This window comes from Sphaeramia orbicularis, chromosome 9, assembly GCF_902148855.1.
Source record: "Sphaeramia orbicularis chromosome 9, fSphaOr1.1, whole genome shotgun sequence".
NCBI lineage: Eukaryota > Metazoa > Chordata > Actinopteri > Kurtiformes > Apogonidae > Sphaeramia > Sphaeramia orbicularis.
Window position 1 is genome coordinate 18,333,156 of NC_043965.1, and position 23,742 is coordinate 18,356,897.

The 23,742-nt window shown below is 36.6% G+C and overlaps 2 protein-coding genes across 2 annotated transcripts in view; both read right to left on the bottom strand.

Moving 5' to 3' along the window:
* Nucleotides 1-283: 283 nt before the first annotated feature.
* On the bottom strand, nt 284-2,821 carry LOC115426502 (interleukin-1 beta-like). The gene is made up of 5 exons (XM_030144643.1): nt 2,738-2,821; nt 2,192-2,429; nt 1,512-1,676; nt 1,247-1,380; nt 284-982 (listed from the first exon to the last, which is right to left on the bottom strand). The coding sequence occupies exons 2-5, from the start codon at nt 2,409-2,411 to the stop codon at nt 761-763; spliced, it is 741 nt and encodes a 246-aa protein (XP_030000503.1). The 5' UTR covers nt 2,412-2,429; nt 2,738-2,821; the 3' UTR covers nt 284-760.
* A 7,054-nt stretch (nt 2,822-9,875) lies between these two features.
* Nucleotides 9,876-23,742, bottom strand: part of LOC115425995 (metal transporter CNNM4) — a 56,293-nt gene continuing 42,426 nt past the window's right edge. Inside the window, exons 6-7 of the mRNA XM_030143904.1 lie at nt 15,832-16,010; nt 9,876-14,753 (exon numbers count right to left, since the gene is read on the bottom strand). Coding sequence (XP_029999764.1) covers nt 14,493-14,753; nt 15,832-16,010 — 440 coding nt within the window. The 3' untranslated portion in view covers nt 9,876-14,492. The remainder of the gene's footprint in view (nt 14,754-15,831; nt 16,011-23,742) is intronic.

The following is a 23,742-nucleotide window of genomic DNA, read 5'->3' on the forward strand; positions in this document are numbered from 1 at the left end:
CAAAATTACAGAAACCCAACAGAATCCTCCAGGAGCAAACACATTGTGGCGCGGAAAAACTTCCCTTTAACAGGCAGAAACCTCGAGCAGACCCAGACTCCTGAAGGATGGCCGTCTGGTGCATAATACGCGCTGAAGTAAAACATACACTGCCCAGGATAACTAAGCATGTCATATTGTGCCAGTGCTTATTTCTGTTAGGAAATTATTTATCACAGTGCAATATAATTTGCTTTAATGTAACTTCTGAGTGATCATAACACTTTGAGACCCCAATATAAAACAAAACTTAGCCAATTTTTATTAGGATTCATTGCCTTTAATTTAATTAAATACGTGTTGGTAAGACAACTTGCAAATAAACAAACAAATGAACTGAATAGAAATAAATACAATAAATAGTTGAAAGCACTAACAGTATGTTACATCATTCAGCAATATTAACGCCACAGTGTGCTTACTAGGCAGCACAATGGTGACACCTTGTGGTGAAACTTGACAATGTCAATACACTTAGCATTTCACTTTCTGTACTTAGTACATACAGTAAATGTACACTCTGTAAAACTTGCAGAAGTCTCTCGAAAACACAGCGATAGTGCTTTTTTAAACACAGTCTGTTTGTTGTTAATTGTTTGAATATAAACACATTAATTAGTATTATATTACACATTCTTATAATAGATATATTTTGTTCTGAAGATGGCCAAAAGGTGAACCCTAGATGCATAATCACTGCCTCAGGAGATGATGGAAGGGCCTAACTCTGACGCTGGAGGTTGAAGATCCGGTGGCGGCTGGAGGTCTCCTGGCACATTTGCACTGGCTTGTTGTCTTGCTGTGCAGTGCTGATGTACCATTCTGGGTAGCGAGCAGATCTGAGGGTGCTGATGTTCAGCCCAGTGTCTTGTTTGTAGAAGATAAATCGCACCATGTCACTTTCGGTGCTGATATTTGCCAGATTGTCTTTGGTCTCCACAGTCTGAAATCAGAAAGGTAATTGTCAGAAGGTTTGACCATTACACTAGACAGAATGACTTGCTTACTGTATGTCAAAAAACAATTTTTAATCTAAAAAATCTGTAGTACACTCTTTGTATCGTAATATCTTAGAAAACTGGTTAGGTTTGGGAAGTATTTTATTTCATTTTTGTTATCATTTTTTAAAAAATTGTACCAGGTTTAAGAAATAAAATGAAGCAGTGACTATATTTTTTGATGAGTACTATATTGTGAGTAGTTTTACCTCTAAATGCAGGGTTGGTTCTTCACCCTCCTTGTGGCAGGACATGTAGAGGTTTGTGCCCTTAATGCCCAGAGCCACAGGCCTGGCCTCAATGCTGGATGCTGGGTTCACATATGTAGACATGTTCAGGTGAACTGCAGAAAAAGCAGAGAACACATATGAACTTCAAATTCCAACCTAATAGTTGCCAGATGAGTGGAAACAAAACTGTTATCTTTCAGTTAAAATTTCTACCAGAGAATAATTATGTGTCATGTGTGGTTACCTTTGCGGCTGTCACTGCCTCCCTGCAGCATCACAGCGTGGAGCTCCATGCTGTTTTGGACCAGAACCAAGCTTCTCTGCTGGTGGTCAGTGACACTGCAAGGGTACTCGAGAGTTCTGTTGAACTGAGGTGGTGGAGCCGAACCTCTCTCCAAAACAAGTGTCTCTGAGGAAAAAAGAGGTACAGTGGATTAAATGAAGCTGTTTAAATCATACCCCTATAAATAAAGTTGTACCTTTTAGTGGCTGTCTGCATGTTGGGATCTGTTTTAAAAGTCTACACTGGTCTAGATGACTCAAAAGACTAAATATGAAAATGAGGGAAATGTCAATGAAATATAGTGTGTATGTTGTCTTCACAGCTGAGAGAAGATGTATAAGATTTTATATCAAAAGTGTGTCAGTTAAAAAGCTGGTTTACAACCCCAGAAAATTATAAGTGCTTGACTCTCAAGATACTGCACACTATCCAGACTCATTCTGATGAGTAAGCGAATTTCTCTATATCCTGTCAAAGACAAAGAACTTGAATGGGAGCATTTCTGTGTCAGAAATAGTCTTGTGTGAATATTTTTTTGCAGAAATGAAAGGAGAAGTATCTAATTTTGAGTATGTGTTTTAATAATGTCAGTTTGGAAGTTTATGAAATAGTGTTGGTCAAAGATCTTATGGTATAGTTACCTTCCACAATGCTATCCAGCATGATGCTCAGCAGGTTTTCATCTTTGAAATCGGTGTCCAGCACTGATTCTGAGGCACTCTGCTTTAACCTTTCGATGGCAATTACGAGGTTGACCACACTGCGCATTTTCAGTGGATGTTGGGAAATCTCTAAGTCAATTCCCTTGGGCAGTTTGGGGCTCCAGGCCTGGCTCACGCTGCATATCATTCCAGATTCCATTTTTCTGTTCAGTAAGAGCTGCAAGGACATAGACAGCAATTGTTATAAAAGGCTGTTTTGGCTACATAAACCCATCCAGAGAAAACTGATAAAGCTTTGTAGGTTGAAGAAAAGAGCTGTTGTTGATTTAAGAGTTTTAAAAATGACACTGTGAAATTTGCTGTATTTTGTTATGTGATGCTCATAACAAAAAAGAGATTAGACTGAATCTTTTCATTTACAAAAAGTCAAAAATCCAGTTTTAAACCCATCTCCCATCTCTCAGCTAAACAAAGAGCCACATTAGGAGTGTCAGAGAAAAAAGCTATAGAAATATGCCCATTTACCTGATGCAGTCTGTAGATAAAGAAGGCTGTGTTATGGTGTTAGGTGAAGATCCCAGTAGCTGTTCTGTCTGTCTGTGCTGAAACACGCACCATTTATACAGTAGAGTCCTCAAGGGAATTTTCACTCCCAGGAAGTAGGTAGGTCCTCATTCTATGTGATGATGAAATGCTGTTATTTACCCACTGCTGCTGCACAAACACTCAGATATCTTGTGCATTGTTACATTATTACATGAATATTAGAAATGGCTGTCTTTTTAAGGATATTTTTGTGTTAGAATCCTTAAAAACACAATTAACCAAAAATTACAAGTAGAACTAAGCTTATATTATTTACAGATTAATTCTGACCAGTATTAATTTAACATTCATTTAACCGTTTATGATATGACACAGAAACAACATGAACGATGGTGATAAAAACAAAAAGTCACTGAGCTACTACACATATTCACAGCCTGGCTAAAAAAAAAAGTCACCACCTGAATTTAACTAAAAACTTTCAGATCCTTGATGATTACCCATCATGCCTAGTGCCTACGGTACAAGCCTATAGAGGCAGTGTTACAATCTGGGGTTGGTTCAGTTGGTCAGGTTTGGGGTTAGTAATGTTATATGTCCATAAAATTAGGTCAGAGGAGGCTGTCTTCCCCCCCACACACATATGGACAATGGATCAGAGAGGTTATGCATCATATTCACTTAGAAAAAATTAGATATACCATTAGGGGTTCCACCAGATTATATGCCACTTGGCAGCCATTTATCATCTTTGTAGAAGGTATGGTTGCTACCGACACATCTGTGAAACTCCAATGTCTGTGTACCTTTTTACTTTATTTTTAAATTCATTTATTTTTAATCTTCTTTCCCCTTATTTATTTAAGTGTATGTGAACTTACAAATTTGCATGTGTGTGTATATGTGTACATAAATATATAGATGTGTATGTGTGTGTGTATGTGTCTGTACATGTGTTTGAAGGGGGTTTATATATTTTTATATGTAAGTATATTATGTCAGGCTGTATGTAAATTTAATGAAGGTCCAGTACTTGGGGTGGGTGGGAGGGCAGTTGGATAGGAACTGGATACAACAGTTTCATGTTCAAATTGTATGGTTTTTGTTGTACATTTGAAAACTGAAAATAAAAAATACTTCGATAAAAAAAAAAGAAATATATTAGATCAGAGGAACTTGAATATATCAAATGACCAGGTCAGAACATCAGTGGATTTTTTTCTTTTGATGATACAGACATATTCCAAGATAACAAAACCAGGATTCATCAGGGATCAAACTATGAAAGAGTGCTTTAGGAGCATGAGACATCATTTTCATACATGAATTGGCCAAAACAGAGTCCAGACCTGAACCCCATTGAGAATCTTTGGAATGTGATTGATAAGAATTTGCAAAAGAATTGGTCAAAATTAATGCAACTACAGACTAAAATGAATGCTGGGACATTACATAGAATAAGTAAAACAATTCAATGATAAATGTGTGCAGCAATCATAGTAAATAAATCAATCACAGTACAGGCAGTTTAATGACATGAGGATGGGGACCCCCCCCCCCCCCCCACACACACACACACACACACTCATTTTACATGTTAAGTTTACAAGACTCCTGTTTTTATGCTGTACCCATAACATTATGTTATTCCACACTGCCTGACAGTATCAGATATTAGTTTACTCTGTACCAGCCACTGTCCAGCTCCTCATAAAGTTGTACAATGTTTAGAGTGAAAAAACAACAACAACAATCTACCATATGCAGACACCAGTCCATAAATATATCATACATCATATGCCTTCCTGTTAGTATAGTGTGTCAGATGATCTCTCTTACTACAGCAGCCCTGTCAGCTCCGTGTGAATGCAGAGCAAATCCAACCTGTGACGTTGCAAGGATGTGATGAAATGTTAGACACAGCCACAGTTATGCAAGTCTGAATAATAAGAAGTATACTACGGCAGACGGAATTTTTCTTTTCATAGCAAAAAACCAGAAAAACCATGAGGGTTCAGACAAAGTTGTGAAAATAATTAGTGTTTCATGTAATGACCCTTTACTCCTCTGAGTGTAGTTTTTGGTATTTTGTCAGGAATGCAGATGTCAGTTCCTGGTGTATTTTCTGATGGTGTCATTATTGTTATTATATTTATTTGCAGATTGTTTAAAGATAAAAAAAAAAAAAAAAAAAAGTGGAGGATGCCTTCTCCTAAAGACCACAAAGGCTAATGTCAAATTTAGACCAGTTAGTTTTTCCATCAACACAATAAAAACTCTGAATGTATATTATGTATTTGGACAAAAAAGTGTTCGCAGCTGGGGGTTTGTCAGCTTTCTTTTGTACTTTTAATTCTTCTGCTACTTTTAACAATGGCAAGTGGACTAACAAAATAAACACCTTGTAATCTGAGCTGATGACAGAGTAATTGTTAGGTTTTAGTATTAACAGCATTAACAGACTCTGTTAAGGAGTGGTTATCCTGGGCAAGTCATTATTTTACAAAATGAGACTGAAATCAAGATTGATTATCTTAAATCTCATCCAGTTACACAGGAATCTGAAAATAGCATATTATTTTCAAAATGTTCTATTTAATGCTGACTACAACATGTTTATAATACATACTGTGTCAGGGACAGTGTGTGAGAATTTCCAAAAAAATTGGGGACAAACATCTACTTGGATTCAAGAATGAACTGATATGAATTTAATGGACAAAGGTCAGAGTTGCTGTGATTCAACAAATCATGGTTTTAGTCCTGACTCTAGATTTCAGATGATGATACAAGGTTAGTGGGTGCACCAAAGTGAATTTAGGGTTCTTGTTTATTACACAAATCAGCTGTTCAAATAGGAAACATTACATTTAGAAAATAATCTGTTACTTACCCAAACTGTCCCAGTGTTAATATTTACATCACCTATCAATACAGTAATAATGACAATAATAATAATTTGTTCAATCTAAAATCAAACAGAACCAATACATGAATCAAATGAAACTTATTTGGCAAACCAGTCAAAAAAACTTTAAAAAATTTTTTCACTAAAACTAAGAATTTGCAGATGACTTTTGTGAGGTAATTTGTACACACCATGAATACAAAACCACAAGACACAACTGCACATGTATGATAAGAGAGTTACAGAGAGAGTTAAGAACAGATTTAAACACATACTATTTGCTGTTTCTTATTGCTTCTTATTTGGCGTCCATAACATCCCTAAGTAATAATTTTGGAATTAATTCATTTAATTTATCCAAAATTTACATTATATTACATTACATTATATTACATTATAATATATTACATTTATTTGAGGTACTCTGGTGAGCACAACAAAACAGGGAACTATTGGGAAGTTTGTCTCTCTGTCTGTGGGAGTATGTATGTTCAGTAATATAATCCAAGGGTGTGTTGGTGCATTGTAGACGTGCTGACTGTCTGAATCACTGCCCTTTGTTTGATGTGGAGTAATGCTTTATCTCTTGCCTGCACCAGGAAGTTCAGTAGGTTTTGACAACATTAGCATTGTCAGAGCAGCATTTTCACATCCCATTCACCAGTTTTTCAGCACTTGAAATAGAGGAAGTGTGCCACAGTAAAAGTGACATAATGGAATTACTGAAAATGTAGACTGCAGCATCCTCAACCCATAGGACAGACATTTCCAATGCCTTCTTATTGTTAATAGTAACTATTGTAGCCTTTTTAATATTAACAAGAAAAGCACTCAGAGAGCGGTGATCATTGAATAATCATTTGTTTCTTGTGCCAGTATCAAAATTTCCTGAAAATTTCATCAAAATCCTTTCATAACTTTTTGAGTTATCTTGCTAACAGACAGACAAACAACGCCCCCCCGCCCCCCGATCACCACCAAAATGTAATCATTTCCTCCTTGTGCCAGTTCAGTTTCATGAAAATCTATCCATAACTTTTTGAGTTATCTTGCTAACAAACAAACACATGCGCACGCACACAAAGCAAAGTGATCACAATACCTCCTGGCGGAGGTAATAAGACTTGGTTTGGGCTGGACTGGTATATCAGAGTATATAAAAAATTGTATCCAGTTTTAATTAATTGCACATCTTGCGCGGCTTCATGGCAAATGATTGGAATCAGCATTACATTAATTTATTTTTGAGTACCTTCCTCTAAATAATTTACCCTCATAAGCATTGTCAAATTGTAATACATTACACTGTACAAGTAAAAATCCTAAAGTGTGTTTTAAGGAATTATAACAATGAATACATGAAATTTGGATTGGTACTGGCAAGCAGTGGTTCTCCATGGCATAACCCAGAATTCCTGTGTCGTTATTTCCTCTTTTTTTGTCATATTATGTTTTTTCTCATTTAGTTTTGAAAGGTGGGCTTCAGTATTGGTTAAAAGTTAAAAGAACTGGCATTGTTGGGTCCTCTTCAGAATGTGGGTGGTATTAAGAGAACACAAGACATCTTCAGATCACATGTAGTGCTGAGGGTAACTACTACTTCTGCTTTCCCACTTCCTCACTGTTGATACAAAGTGGTGTATGTTCCATTGTAAATTATTTTGACTCTATCTTGTTTTCTTTCTGTAGAAGATTGTTTCTGTTAGTGGCCATTATTACTGATATTTGGTCCAGTATGGTGTCACATTCTAAAATTTGATTATTATATTTGTGCTATGGATGGATGGGAGAAGAGCAGTGGGCTTAGGGCACAGCCTTGTGGAACACCAGTGTTTAAAGTCAGGGGGACTGAGAAGTTCACAGATTGCCATGTCAGGTTTCTCAGAACCAGTTACTGAGAGGTGCACTGATGTCTTGGCTGAGGAATTACAAGTAAAAGCCAAGCTGAAGTCAGTAAACAGTCCACTGCCTTAAATGTTTTCTGTGCAGATGGGTTACAACGGAAATGTCCAACTCATTTTGGTTCAGCAGCCACCAACAGCCTAATTTATTCTCAAGTGGAATGGACCAGTGAAATAACAGAACATAACCAATAAATAATAACTCCAAATATTTCTCTTTGTTTTGCGCAAAAAAAGTGTAAAAATGTTTCAGCTTCTCAATTACACATATGTATCACAACTTACAGATAACAGTGAAACTACAAAGACACAAAACATTTAGTATCGGGCATCATATTGCCAAATTTCCACTTATTTTTCCTCTGCCAAGGAACGGTGGAGGTTATGTTTTCATCGAGGTTTGTCTGTCTGCCTGTTTGTTTGTTTGTTTGTTTGCTTGCTTGTTAGCAAGATAACTCAAAAAGTTATGGATGGATTTTCAAGAAATTTTCAGGAAAAGTTGATACTGGCACAAGGAACAAATGATTACATTTTGGTGGTGATTGCGGGGGTGGGGGGGTGTTTGTTCGTCTGTATGTTAGCAAGATAACTCAAAAAGTTATGAAAGGATTTTGATGAAATTTTCAGGAAATTTTGATACTGGCACAAGGAACAAATGATTATTCAATGATCACCACCAAAATGTAATCATTTGTTCCTTGTGCCAGTATCAACATTTCCTGAAAATTTCATCCAAATCTGTCCAAAACTTTTTGAGTTATCTTGCTAACAGACAGACAGACAGGCAAAACCCGATGAAAACATAATCTCTGCCGTTCCTTGGCAGAGGTAAAAATGTTGGAGTTATCATCATTTATAGGTTTTTACGTTATTATTTGACTGGTCACACTGGGCTATATGTGGCCCCTGAAATAAAATGTTTTTCATCCTTGGCTGTTAATATCTTCAGTGTAATTTTTGCATTTGCAAATTCCTCCTGCGGGCCAGATTGGACCCTCTGTAGTAAATATGTAGGGGGATGAAACATATGAACACTGTGTAAATCCTCTGTCCAGGCATTTGGAGAAGTTTCCGGATGTAATTTACAGTAAAACAGAGCACACCCTCTTTATTGCTCTTATCATACTGTAAATTAATGTCTTTTTAATTGCACTTACTCTAGTTTATTGACAAGTTTACTGACAGTTTACGTAGTGTGTAAAGCACCATATCTCCATTATTCATCCTCCCCACTTCCATCAGAACTAACAACTAATGATCTTGCAGGTCCTGTTTAACAATCAAAATTCCCAGTGATGTAAACAACAGGAGCAGGCGCAGCTTCGGAATTTCGCAACTTCAACATACTTCTCAAAACAATTAATTTCACTTCCTCGTCCACACCCAGACCACAAACCTGCTATACAAACAGCAATATATAAAGACGAGCTGTTGCATCATATTTTGTCATTCATCGGTGAAGCGTCATTTTACAGCCCTTTTTTTTTTTTATCTTATGTGAATGTACTGGATCACAGGTGAGAAAATAATAGAATAACAGCTGTTGTTTAAAGACCTAACAAGAAAAAAAACACGAGTGAAAGCATGACCATATCTAGCAGAGTAAGTGGAAATAATAACTAAATATTGCAAATAAAACAGTATTAGGATGAGTTCAAGACTTTAACACATAAAGACCCAGTGTGACTTTTGTGGCAGTTCCCAACATGCTTTTTTCTCTATATTTAACCTTTCCTAGGTGATTTATCATCATTTATTGCAATATTATCCTCTGCATTTTGCTTTTTTTTTTGTGAATATCCAGTATTTTCCTATGTTTAATTTACTGAGTATGATGTTCATTAAAACTCAGAGTAAATGCAAACTTTATTTTTTCTAAACAGAAAAAACTAAAGACAAAGTGATTTACAACTCCAACTCCATGGGTTTTACTGGTGAATCAATGTTGTAGAAGATGGTGGTGTTTCCACGTTCACTATGGAGCCTCTGAACGTCCAAATGGGTCATATCTGATGACCATGAAAAGGTGACAAATTGTATTTTACACCAATTATTCACACGTATTGATAAATTTAGTGGATCAACAGGTATTTAACAGTTTATATCAGTAGATGGTTTTGGTCGACGGTGGCTGTTTGGGTCTTTATGGGTTAAATGAAAAAAGGTATTTATTTGATGACAGATGTAGCAATGAGAAAATTCAACTGTTTCCCATTTTGCGCATTTTGTCCACTTAAATATCACTTTCTAATTTCGTTTCTAAAAAAAAAAAAACACAACAAAACAAACAAACAAGACAATCACCCAATTTCAATAGAGAAATATATCTCAGGTTTATTAATAATTTTCTTCATCTTCAAAACTCATTAAGACAGAAATTATAAAACAGTATTTACACCTTGCTTCTCTGAATTGTTTAAGTTAAAGCATGCCAGAGAGAATAAAGGACAATCACTTTATTTTTTTTCCCCACGCCAGTTGCTCCATTCACTCTATTACCAAATTAAATTCAATGACAATTAAAAAAAAAAAAAAAAAAAAAAAAAGATTGTTTATCACGATTATTGACAGTGTTCTGAGGTACAAAAAATAACCAGACTCGATTTACAAGCACTCATTCACACACGCAAACACACACATTTAACGAACCCAAACCCTGTACTTTCACACAAGTGGAGGGTATTTTACCTCAACATGTACACAGGCACACGTATGAACAAAAAAAAAAAAAAAAACTTAACATGATGATAGCAATTTCATCCATTTGATAAAAACTGACAAACGTCATTTGAAATGGGAGTGTGTGTGTGTTTTGTCAAAAAAAAAAAAAAGGAAAATCAGGAATGAGCACAAAAAAATGAAAGAAGTCGTCCAGTACAGTTACTTAAAGATTATGAAGGCAGCATTACGGTGAGACAGTTTCCTTTTTCATCTGCGGACACATGACGGGGACAAAAACGCAGTGTCATGATAAGGACAGCGAGGCAATGATTACGAAATCCTGGTCAGTAACAGTATTTCAACACAACTGGAAATTTTGGCAAATGTTTGGCTTTTGGAAAAATACTGCTTTCCTTGCTAAAGTGCTTTTAGTTTTAACCACGGGAGAGTCTGAGCTGTTCTAATTTTCTGAATTCCCACAATTGACAGTGAGATCATGACTTCATAATTATCCAAACCAATATTTCTTACAAGCCCACAGAGTGTGTGCAGGAGTAATCTCACCCTCAAAACAATAATCAGCTACCCACAGTAACATTTAAACCCCTTTTTTCTAGTATGTTTCCTCCTCTTAACTGATCCCTTCATTGAATATAACAAGACACTCATGCATTTAAAAGTTTACTTGATGTCATAAAGATTCATTTCCCCAAATTAGACAATGCTAGATTTCCTTTCCTCAGTTTTTTAGCACCAAATTCATGCTTTTTTTTTTTTATAATCCCTTTATTTTCCCCATCACACTAAAAAGATGAATATCTATGACTGAAGCAAACAAAAAATGGCATTTCAGTGTCTTGTGTGTACCTCATAATTGTTTAATTATAAAATAAGTTTTATTTTTATTAAATGCCACTTTCCTCTTTTTGTCATTTGTTTACTCACTGGAGTTTTCTCTTACTATTTAATTTCATTGGACTTGGAAAAACTATTCTTTAATATGTAGCTTTATTTTCACAAAGATTAAAATATGTAGTTAGTGTTTAAAGACAGTATATCCTGTAATTACTATCCACTGGGTATCTAAACTGTAGTGTCCAAAATATGACTTTTTTTCCCTCCATTTGTCCAGGACCATATTTTCTATAGGATTTGACGGATGCATGTTTATTTCCTGAAATGTAAAAATGTTTGCCATCAGTCACTTATCTTCACACAACACAACTTTTGGCCTGTTTAATAACACGTAATGTACTTTTGGAATGCCTCATAATAATCATCTTATCTTATAATTACAGTCCTCTAGTTTTTCAGTGGTGCAATATGCTTTAGCTTTTATGAAAAAAATCCTGTATGAGAGAACCTACAAATAAACAATCCTTAAACTAGTCATATACCCTGACGTTATATGTAAAAGTAGGGATCCTATAATATTTAAGGATAAAAATCCTAACATTTTTTTTAAAAGTTTGTCTCAGTTCGCAGATGTTTTTAACTGAACTACTAAATTTACTGAAACCCACTCTTCTGTGATTTTAGTGTCGTGCGCTCCACACAGACATATTGTAGTTGGAATTGTGAAAATTGGGTCCTAGCACTAGCAACAGAGCCACAGTTTTACAGAGGAAATCAGAGATGAGACTTGAGCTGAAGAGTGATAGTGTGCACCGTGGTGTCTGAAACGTCAGATGAATTCCAGGTTGTACAAAATGACCATGAGTGGATGTTAAAATTAAGTCGTGTTAAGTGGCAACATGGAAATTACGGAAAAAAAAAAAAATCACGGCATACCGTTTAAAGACAAAACAGCAGCACAGCTCAGACCCATGATGTACCATCCTGCCACGAGTCCATGCCACAACAAAGGTTAACCCTTTCAGTATCACCGCTTCTATCTTTGGCAAAAAGTTGTCTCAAACTGAAACACATGACAAAGATGTACAGTTAAGGAAAACACATGTAGTATCCATGACAACCAGTACTAATGAATGGCCAGAATCATCAGCTGAAATGTAAGTAAATGAAGTTCATGAACACTCGGAATATTTCCGACGGATCAATCTGATATGTGCTACTGTACTTCAAAAATACTCTTACAGTACACAACAGAAACTTTCTCAGTATTTTCCAACACTTGTGACACTGACACTTGTGATGACTCTGAAACCACAGCTGTCTTTAAGTTAAATTCCTTGAAATTCAGAACAGGAAGCTTCCAGTTCATCTGACAACAAAGAAAAAAGATCTGCTGTCATGCTACTAAAAGGGGAGATTAAGATGTTTCATGTATCCTCTTTTTAGTTTTGGAAAGTTTGTTTTCAGTTTGTAGTTAATGTTTAAAGCCAGCGAGAAGATGGAACACATTATAAACTGACCTCATCACTGACTAAAACCAAAACAGTGCTTCAGTAGTTTTACTTTCATGATTTTTCACAGTGTTCTTTCATTGACATATCAGAGTTGCTGATGTGGTTTGTCTGAGAAAAGTAATGGTATTAAAGGAAATGCAGAGATGTGCTCAGGCTGTATATTAGAGAGTAAAGTCTATTTAACACCACGGCAAGAAATATAGATATAAAAAGTACAGGTTATTTGGCCCAGAAAAAAATAAATCACACTGCTTGTAGCTGTGTTTGTGCCTGGCAGATTCTTCTTCTAAAATCAAAGCACATCTTAAGTTTTACAGTAAAACTGAAACGGAGTGTATGGCTAGATTGGAGAAATATAAAAGGATGCAACAATGCTTCTCATTAAATTTGACAAAACTTGTTTGTGTCAGGGTTGAGCGGTGTGTGTTTGGCTGAAAAAAAAAAAAAAGACACAAGAAATGTTTAAATTAACTGAACTGAACATATAACATGTAAAATCTCACAGTGAGGAAAAATAAAATCACATTTCTCATCCTCCTGTCGACAGAAATATATACATGCACACATACACACACACACAGAACTATACGCACAATAAATAACATCTCAGATTTCTTAAAGTATTTTCTAGTCATGAGGTGAACAAAACTCCCTCTTTTGGTTTGTGTTCCCACCAATTCTGGTGATGGCCATTTTGGTCGCATACACACAAATACACACTTACACACACAGGCACCCAACCCTCCATTATAACACAGGAAAGGACATGTCCCTTTGAGGCTTCATCCCGCTGATCTGGATTTTTCTGCCACACTGAAGTACAGTCTTATAAGTGAGGCAATGGGGCAATAATAGGTTTTCTAAGAGGAGGATATCTGAGGGAGGGGCAGCCACAGTTTAGGTACCCTACACGTTTTCATCAACACATTCATATTGATTGTCTTAATCACAATACAGACTGACTGCCTATCGGTGCTAAATCTCTTTACAGCTTGGATAAAGGCTTTGCTTCTATTCAGGAACCAACAAGGGAAGAATTACAGATATCCACCCCACAAGGAGCCTCGTGTGTCTGACTTCAATTAACACACACCATTTATCAATAAATACCAGTCTCTGTGACTATAAATTTCTACGGAACATATATTACTATAATATTTCTTTGTTTAAACTCCGCTGACATGCTCAGGTCGTCTTTGTCTTCTAGCCAATGAGATGGGTGTGGAGGGGGATGCAGGTTGCTACACATGCGGCGACAAGTTGGTTTTGGTACGAAAAGTCAGAGTACAGTAGGGAAGAAGGGTGGGGGGGGGGCGTGTATTGGTGGGGTTGGGGGGGTCTCCCTGAGTCTTTTGATTAGGGACAAAGAACTGGAAGCGCACACACATGCACGGGGGAAGGAAGCCTCTGGATGCTGTTTTCTGGGGCAAAAGGGAAAGGAGCTTTCTGGTCCAGACGAACAGGTCCACGGATGTTTGTTGTCAGTAATACATTGAGGAGCATGTACACACACATACACAAACACACACACATACATACATACATACATACACACATATACACAAATGGGTACTTGTGAATGATCTACTGTTGATTAGTGTTGGGTTGTGGTGAGTCTTACATCGGTCAGTCCAATATACTTTGGCATGTCTGTGTGTTTATTTGTGTGTGCATGTTTTGTTGCATGTTACACAACACGTCTGCACATGGCTTGTCTTTTGTCTCTTTGGGCCTTGTCAGCTGCTCCAAGGCATGTGTCTGCATTCCCACACTCTCCCATACACACACACACACACACACACACACATAGATACACACATATACTCCTTCCCTCCCACACAGATCCAAACGTAGTAGTGCATGCGTGCAAAAGAAGCAGGGCCGAGAGGGAGGGGTCAAATGCTGTTTTCCAATTGGCTGTGGTGATTGGCTGTGCTGTGAGGTGAGTTCTGCTCATTGAGGAGGAGGAGCGTTGTCTCATCCGGCCCGTTCTCCGTCGGGGTGGAGTCCGCGCCCAGGTCGGTGATAGTGGTGTTGGCAGTGGCAGGGGGAGTGGTCTGGTCCATGTGGGTGGTGTGGTGGCCGCTCTCGGGGGACTGGGGCGTGCTGTCGAGGCGAGACGCCATCAGGCCGTTCTGATACTGGGCCCGTGTGATCTGAAGGGTGAAGACGGGGAAAACATCAACAACAAACAAAACGAAACGAAACAACTTGATATTTCACCTAAAAGTGTCTCACTGAGCTTTAACTAAGGCATGTTCAGTCAGTCAATGCGCAATGACCTTTAAAACACAACCTGAAGTCCTGGTTAATACATATATGTGTCTCTTTATCCTCCGTGTTTTTACCTTGGTGTATTGCAAAATAAAAGAGAAAGGTCTGACAACACCAACAGTAAGCTACATAAATAAAAATACAGTAAATCTGATAGTCTGCAATATGCTTCAGTACAGCTAAATACAACAATCCGTGTCATTTGCTACTGTACTAGGAAAAGTGTACATATATGTCTCTAAGTGGACGACATGGAACACCAAAGCATCTATTTTGCTTATATGCATGCACATATCTATGCAAATATGACCATATTTGTAAATAAGTAGCAAGGCTGTAAAACTGAAAAACAGAATATTCTGATTATTTTCTAGTGTATATGTTATTTGTTGATCAAAATTCTACATCTAATTAATTTCCCAACTAAAAAATTAACTGTTTTTGAAAAGAGCATTTAAATGTCTGCAAAATTTACATATGTGTACAGAATTTTGCAATATTTACAATTTGCTTCACATCATCTACTGATATGCTGAATGTTTAAGATGATGTGATTAAGCAGAATAAGTCGACTGTTGCCGTATTTAATGCACATTTGTATGTTTGATGTTTACATGTCAATGTTTTAATGTTTCTGCCAACAGAAAGTACATTGTGCATGTTATTTTATGTTTTGTTTTGTTTGTTTTCAAAATACAACTAGATTAAATTATTTCAGTGTGTGTACTTTTGGAACATTTTGAGCACATTTCAACAACACTGTGATAATAATGATAACCGTGATCATTTTGGTCACAATAACCATGTGATATGAAATTTTCATATGATTACATTTCTAGTATGTACATATGTGTGAATATGTATGTGTGTGTGTGTGTTTGGTTGTATGTTTGTATGTATGGGAGGAATACTGATACTGCTCTACGAAGAGTTCTTAATGTTGTAATGATGAAAACTTACCTTGACAAACTGCAGGTCGCTGAGTGCTCGGACGTAGAAGTCAGGTATGTACTGCTGCAAGGGGATGCTGTTGTTGAGCTGGCTGTTGCTGCCGCTGACGGACAGAGACTCGGTCCTATCGGCTCCACTTAAGGAGGCTGTACGGTTCAACCCACTGAGGTGGGACGGTGAACGAAACTCTGCAAACACAAATGTAATAAGATATCATTTAGAGCTCCTATTAGCCATTACAAGACTGAATGAGCTAAAAAAAAAAGGGCATCTAAAGTCAAAGCTGCAGCATGGGGTTTAACTACGGTCAGAAAGCCATTCATGAAGGTGGCCCTTACTGGTGCAGAACATTAATGGAAGACAAGATGCAGTGTAGGGTCAAATGTCAGTTAATAATAACACGATAAAAAGCGCAATTAGTGACACAGTTGATGTAATGAATGCACGTAACACTAACAGTAACGTAAAAGAAAAACCAAAGACATTAAAAATCAGTGAGAGCAAGAAAGACAGAGGTCTAGAAGAGGGGTTAAAGTTATTTTATCCACTCAGTGCACAAACTCATGACCAGCTTTACTGTACATACCCTTGATTTCAGTATCACAGCAGAATCTGGCAGCTCTTTACCGCCACAAGGCAGTGACACACAACATTTCCCAAACAATTGCACATAAGTTTGCATTACACACCACACTTTCAGATTGACTGAAACTATTTTTTTGGATGATGCAAGTGCAAGCTACAAGACATACAGCTTTAACAGAGGTGGAAAGAAATGTCACTCATGATTGTGTATTTAGATCAATGGAAGACTTATTACAATGTCAGCCACATAATGTAGAAATAAGAGCTTAAACAGTGTACAATCAGAATCTTTTACACAACTAGGGCTATTATGAAACATATAGTCTGCTAGTTGACAGATTCTACCCTTTTAATCGAGGTACGATAAACAGGATTACAGTCAGAATTTCAGGGTTAATTCCCTTTTCTATAATACATTATTACCTTTAATATATATATATATATATATATATATATATATACATATATATATATATATATATGCAGAGTCCTGGTAAACTTAAGACTTTGTACAGGTTAAAACCAGGCTGGGAATATATTGAGTATATTTAATGTATCTTGATTCAATCTGTCAGAAATTATCGTGTCGCAAATAATCAGTACAAACTGTCAAAGAAACTTTACTCGCTCTCTCTCATAGACATAAGTTTATCACATCATTAGTAATATGTAGCATTAATGTTGCTAGGCTAATCAGTGTATTTAAGTCAGTTTGTAGGAGAAATCCACTGATCCGGTACCAGTATTGATCCAATACTGGGCTCTGTGACAGTGGCTCAGATCCATCCACTGATCTGTTCAGTTCAATTCTGTGTTATTACACATGTTCATACTGTGTCACTGCCAGTTTAATACTACAGGGTGGGGAAGCAAAATTTACAATGAACATTTAGTTGTTTTTTCTCAGCAGGCACTACGTCAATTGTTTTGAAACCAAACATATATTGATGTCATAATCATACCTAACACTATTATCCATAACTTTTCAGAAACTTTTGCCCATATGAGTAATCATGAAAACAAACCTCAAAGAGTGTGTGATTTGCTGAATGCACTCGTCACACCAAAGGAGATTTTAAAAATAGTTGGAGTGTCCATAAAGACTGTTTATAATGTAAAGAAGAGAATGACTATGAGCAAAACTATTACGAGAAAGTCTGGAAGATACTATTAAAGAAGAATGGGAGAAGTTGTCACCCGAATATTTGAGGAACACTTGCGCAAGTTTCAGGAAACGTGTGAAGGCAGTTATTGAGAAAGGAGGAGGACACATAGAATAAAAACATTTTCTATTATGTAAATTTTCTTGTGGCAAATAAATTCTCATGACTTTCAATAAACTAATTGGTCATACACTGTCTTTCAATCCCTGCCTCAAAATATTGTAAATTTTGCTTCCCCACCCTGTAATCAAACATTTAACACATAGAAAAAACTAATATCCCAACTTATGAATCATAAGGGTCAATAATTACAACTTTTAATTCACTGACTTATGTAAACATTGAACAAAATAAATCTTTTGAAAAATAAATGTCACCAAGTTGTGAACTTTGGGAGTATTTCACACTGTAACAACAGTTTTTACCAAGCTGCTGGTACATGATGTATTAAAACTCTTTACTAAAGTCCCAGTTTATGTATAATTATTTACATTCTGTTTCACAAAAGTAGGAAGTGATGTTTTACACATAACAGAATAATCTTAGTCTCTTCTGTACAGTTACACGTGTATCTTATGAATTAAACACTGGTATCGGATCAGTACCTGGTATTTGCCATGGAATTGGTATCTGTATCGGACCTGAAAAGGTGAATCAGTGCACCCTTAAATTGTCCTGAGTCTTTAAAGTTGGACAGGACTCAAAAATTGTTGATGAAATTCACAAAATGGAGAGATTAACATTTATGCTGAGGCTGCAAGATGAACTTTACATAAGGTGGGGCAAAAAGATTAGTTTCTGTAAATACAGTTAATGGGTGGTTTGTCTCATAGTCATGAAATGCAATATAAACTGCTGCTCTAAAAACTAAATTAATTGTGTAACTTGATTGCCATTTCATAACTGTAACCTAAATTATCATTCCGATTATATTGTGACTATTATCTGTTGCTGATTGTTGTTTGTTATGTTATGCATGACAAAATGATAAATGAATAAATGTGTCAAAAAAAAAAAGTTGGACAGGACTCAGTGCTTAATCCAGTCCTAACTTTCATGGGTTTATGTAACATGTAAAGCTGACACTGTAAAGTCATTGTTTTACAACATCTAATATGATTTTGTCTTAAAACTAAATATTTATCACAGTGCAGAAAAAATATCAACATGTACTTTTTACCACTTTTTATTGCACAACACTGGACTAAAATATTTTAGTGAAACCAAAAGGTTGGCTTCAGTCTTTGTCATCCTGTGCACCCATAGTAATTACTGTTAACAGGGATTCAAGGAAAACAAATGTGCTAATTTGGTTCACAGACAAAGACGGTGTAGTTATTTTCCACCTCTGCTTGTACATTCTGAAACCACAGTGACTAACCCTCATATGTGTCATCCTGGTGACTGAAGTTTCTATTGTGGCATGCGGAGTTCATCAAAACAAAATCGTACCGTTGGCCGTGTCACACACACTCCACACGCAAGCTCATTACCAGCTGTGTATTATTACCAGTAGGTGTGAGTCTTCCAGCCGGGGGCCTCAGTGAGTCATAGGAAACTGTTTTACCTGGACATGTCAACTGCATTAGCTTTCCAAGTATTAATGGAGCTAGTTACTCCTGGTCATCTAGCGCTAGTCTAGTTTAAGTTAGTGGTTAGTCTAAAACTGGACTTAGTCATGAAAACCATTATTTATTATGTTAAAATAAAAGACAAAAACTATTAAGATCCAGTAGGGAAATTTTCTGTTATCTTCAAGTTCACACTAAAACAAATACAGATGAAGCACATGACTTAATGGTGTTTTGTTTTCCCAGCCATAACAGATCTTTATGGCATAAATGTAACAACGCATTAGCATCCTGTTAATGCCATAGAAGCTCTAGAAATAAATAAGACACAGCTTTTCTAAACTTCTCTGAGCTATCTTTAGTCATTTACTGACCTTACAATGGCATTTCTTAAACATGACAGGCTGAGCAAAATGTCCTGTATTAATTTAAATAAATAATTTCAGTTCACTTTCTGATATGTGACCAAATGTTCAAGAATATACAGTATTCTCAATATACAGTATTCTGTATGGATGACCAAAACCATCCGTGCACTTAACAAACATTCATGGTTTTTAACTTTTTCCTCCTGAATTATGATTCGACGTGTGGTGAAAGTTATAGAAAACTGACCTACTGGATCCTTTGTAAAAATATGAGCTAATGGCTTTATGTAACCCACCTCTAGCAGTGACTTGATGCTACAGAGTGTGTTAGTATTTCTGAGATGATGTTAAATGTATCAACCCATTTCAAAATAAAAGCCTCACCTGTCTGACACCTTGTATTTACCTGACTAACAGACAGGCCTGCTCATGTACAACACACACAACAGGTAAAACTACTTCAGGCTCTGGACTGACCAGGTTCTGGGATTAACTTTGGAAGTGGGGCATTTGGATTAAATGGTAGAATGATACAGGCTGCAGGTTTATTTTTTAATATTTGCTGTTTTTAACAAGCTGTTAATAACCTAAAGTATGTTTTACAGCTCTAAAAAAGTGACAGATAGGACAACAAGTTTGTCAATTATGATCTAAATTGTAAGAATCCGCAGCTGCATCTCAGTAGCTCACAGTGGGCTTCATTCCTGTCATTTTAGCATCTGAGGGGACATGTCAGTTTGACTGAACGAGGAAGAAACCATCTGAAACTATTAAGGTGCACTCAGACTGATGCTGCAAAGTGAAGACAGCTGATCCCCTCGAGGAGCATCACATGATGGCATCCTTTTCCATCCAACAAGTCATGTGATACCTTCTGTCTCTACATCTCCTGCCAGTTCAGGTGGTTGTGAAAAGACTTTGGCAAGTACACTCTCATCAAACTGAATTTTCTACAAAAACACAGTAGGTTCTTTTCACCTCTGCAGTTCCTGTCTGTTACAGTTCTGCTGTTTTTATGCCTAGACTTTATTCCGTCACAGTCAAATTACACCAACTTCTCACCACAAAATCTTATTACCATGTTATTTCTTTCTCTTCTCTCTCCTTAAATTCATACATGATTAGTTTGTCTCTCTACTCTTAAATTATTCTGCACATAGAGCCCTGGCTGAATCCTTGAATGAGACCATAGGATAATAAAGGCACAGAGGTGAACTACATCCAACCCAAATAGAGTATCCTGTTACAACATCAACACTTTGTTGATAACATATTGATTCCCATGTTGTAACGAGATCACTCATACAAACATATCACATTACAACAGAAGGTTTTGTTATTATAACAATATACAATTTACATTTACAAAGCATTATATATGGCATTAAAAATGTTCAACATCTGATCTGTATCAAAAACTGATTTATGAAAGCACTGCACAAAAATCCTTCCGCTCACTAGTATTAAGTTCATAAGTAAATGTTACCTTTTTTTTTTAACCCATGAAATGAATTTTTATCAAATAACATAAAGTTTAAACAATTAAATCAGTTAGCTGGTAAATCTTATATTTTTTCCTCTAATTTACTGATGTAAAACATGTTATTTTATAACTTTTGCTGTTATAATGTGAGAGGTTCTTGCTGTAAAATGAAACTGTTAGTATCTACTGTATGTGAAAATACCTTAATCTTACATGAAAATATTTTGTTATAATGACACATAGGTCATGTTATAATGATAACCCTTCCATGTTATAACATGACACAAACGCATTTTTCTTTTTCTCATCTAGCAGCAATACTTCCATCCAAACCTGTTCCAGAATGTGATCAGATACTTTATCTACATTAGGGACACATTCAGTTCCAAGTGAAGGTCAATGTACGCCATACAGATTACATTACAGAAGGATCTTTATATCTGGTGGATGTATGAATTGGTGACAAAATAGAAAAATAAAATGTCATAATGTCATCCTTCATTAAGCCCCTCCCCCTTAGTTACTGTTGCTACACCTGTCAAACCTTGGCACTCAGCATGTCATGCTATGGCTTTATCAGCATTATGGAAGAGATATTTTAAAGGAAATCATTAAAATTTTCATATCAATGAGAGGTTCATAAAACAAAATTAATTTAGAGTTAATTTGATCAACAACATATTAAAGATACTAATGCTGTGTAATTAGCAGTTTTTGGTAAACAAAGGTGTTTAACCATTCTTTGTAGGTTATTCACTGTAAATTTATGTTAGGTTGCTGTGAATCCTTTGAGGTTCAATAAATACTATACATGACATAAAATAACCACCATTAAGACTTGTTTCATATACATTTTTCAATGTTTGGTAACAACTGTGTGCTAAGAGAGTCAATTCTAGATTGCTTGTTACCGTTAGCGTAATTAAGAGTAGCTACCATTCTATTAATGACTTCATATTGTGATAAAGATGGTGGTGTAATGTTTGTAGTAGCTAAATAGCAGACATGAATCATTGCCAACACATTAAGTGCCTAAATACATAGTATATACATTTTTATTTCTGAGCTCCAGGGAAGGGGCTTAGTGAGAGGGTTGAATATAGTTGTTTTTTTTTTTTAAACAGCAGAGAGCAACTTCACAAAATTTACAAAAACTCCTGCACTGCATTTCTAACCGAAAATCAAATGAATGCTGCTGTACTGAAACTGACATTAGCTGACCTCCACCTCCGCTTTTCCTGAAAACAGATGAACCCAACACCTCCTCACTGCCTCCTACAGCACTGTCTTTGCAACGTTCATGCAAGTAAATTGTTAACTCAATAAAATACTGTGCAAACGAGGCTAGTTGAACAAACAGTGTACTTGCCAAAAAGCATCTGTTGTCACCTGACACCATCTTTAAAAGGTAAATTGAGACTAACAAGGGGACAAAAAGAAGTACGATTCTGCACCCTCGGGGATCAGATTTTCATTTAACATGTAACTGATTTCTGTGTAATTCTTCTAGGTAACACCTGGCAGATCAATAGGGAGGCCCGCTAATTCAGCCCCACCCGTCCATCCTTAATGTTAAAGGACCCAGACATGCCGGAGGTTACCTGGCAACCGAGAGAACAGAGAAAACCTCTTAAAGGAGAGGTGGCGATGACGGGGAGCAGCTGCTGAGAGGAGAGAATGATGTAGGGGCAGAGGAGGAGGTGATCAATGGGACAGAGGGTGGAGGAGGAGGGAGATGAAGGAGGGGACAATCAGTGAGAGACAAACAGACAGATCTGCTTCCAGATGAAAACAAACATGCAAAAAATCATGACAATATGCAGCTCCAGGGAACTTCCTTGTGATGTTGGAAGGTGAGGTGAAGTTTTCAGGTATGACTGCCATTGCTGTTACTGAACATTTGACTGTGATGAAACGACCGAATTAGTTTGACATTGGTGAGAGCTGAGGAGGGTCTGGAAATTAAAAAAAAAAAAAAAAAAAAAAAAGATGGGTTTTAAATCTGGTATCTGTAGTACCTGAAAGAGAGAGAGACTCACCTGAGTCTTAGGAAGTAAAGACAAAACAGAAATAATTAGACTACGTGGTTTGTCACCAGAGGTCGCCATCACTTTAGAGCTGATGATCCATTAACCCATTCAGACCAGGACACAGATCATCCATTGCATGGTTTTATTTTCAGCATTGATTTCCAACTTTATGACGTGGTATGAAGTTTGTGTGTTTTTACAATTTAACAGACTGTTGACTTGTGAATGTCACTAATTCCACCTAACTTTTCAAGAAAACTCTAACATTTTAGGTCACTGTTTTCAAACAATCCCAGAATGTTTTTAGAGAGTACCTTAACGTAGGTCTTAATGGATTAAATTACTGACAGATAATCCAGACAGAGCTGTGAAAGAAAAGACATAAAGACCGAAGAATAAATATAAAACACACATGAACGAAAGATCAAACTGACACAAATGTACAGCCGAAAAGAAACAACACAAAACTTATTTAATCTGGCAGACAGAGATATGAAGCACGGACTGTTGTATTTGAGGGAGTAAAAGAGCATGAGGGAGGGAGGGAGGGAGGGAGGGAGGGAGGGAGGGGAGGAGTTCAAAGGTCATCAGAGGAGGAGATTTCAGAAACCATTACCGCATTCCACTTCTCTCATCCATCCGACACATGAAGCCTCCCAATGCACTCGGTGAACTCTTGCTCACATAACTCAGCGTAAAACTACATGTTTTCTGTTCCTA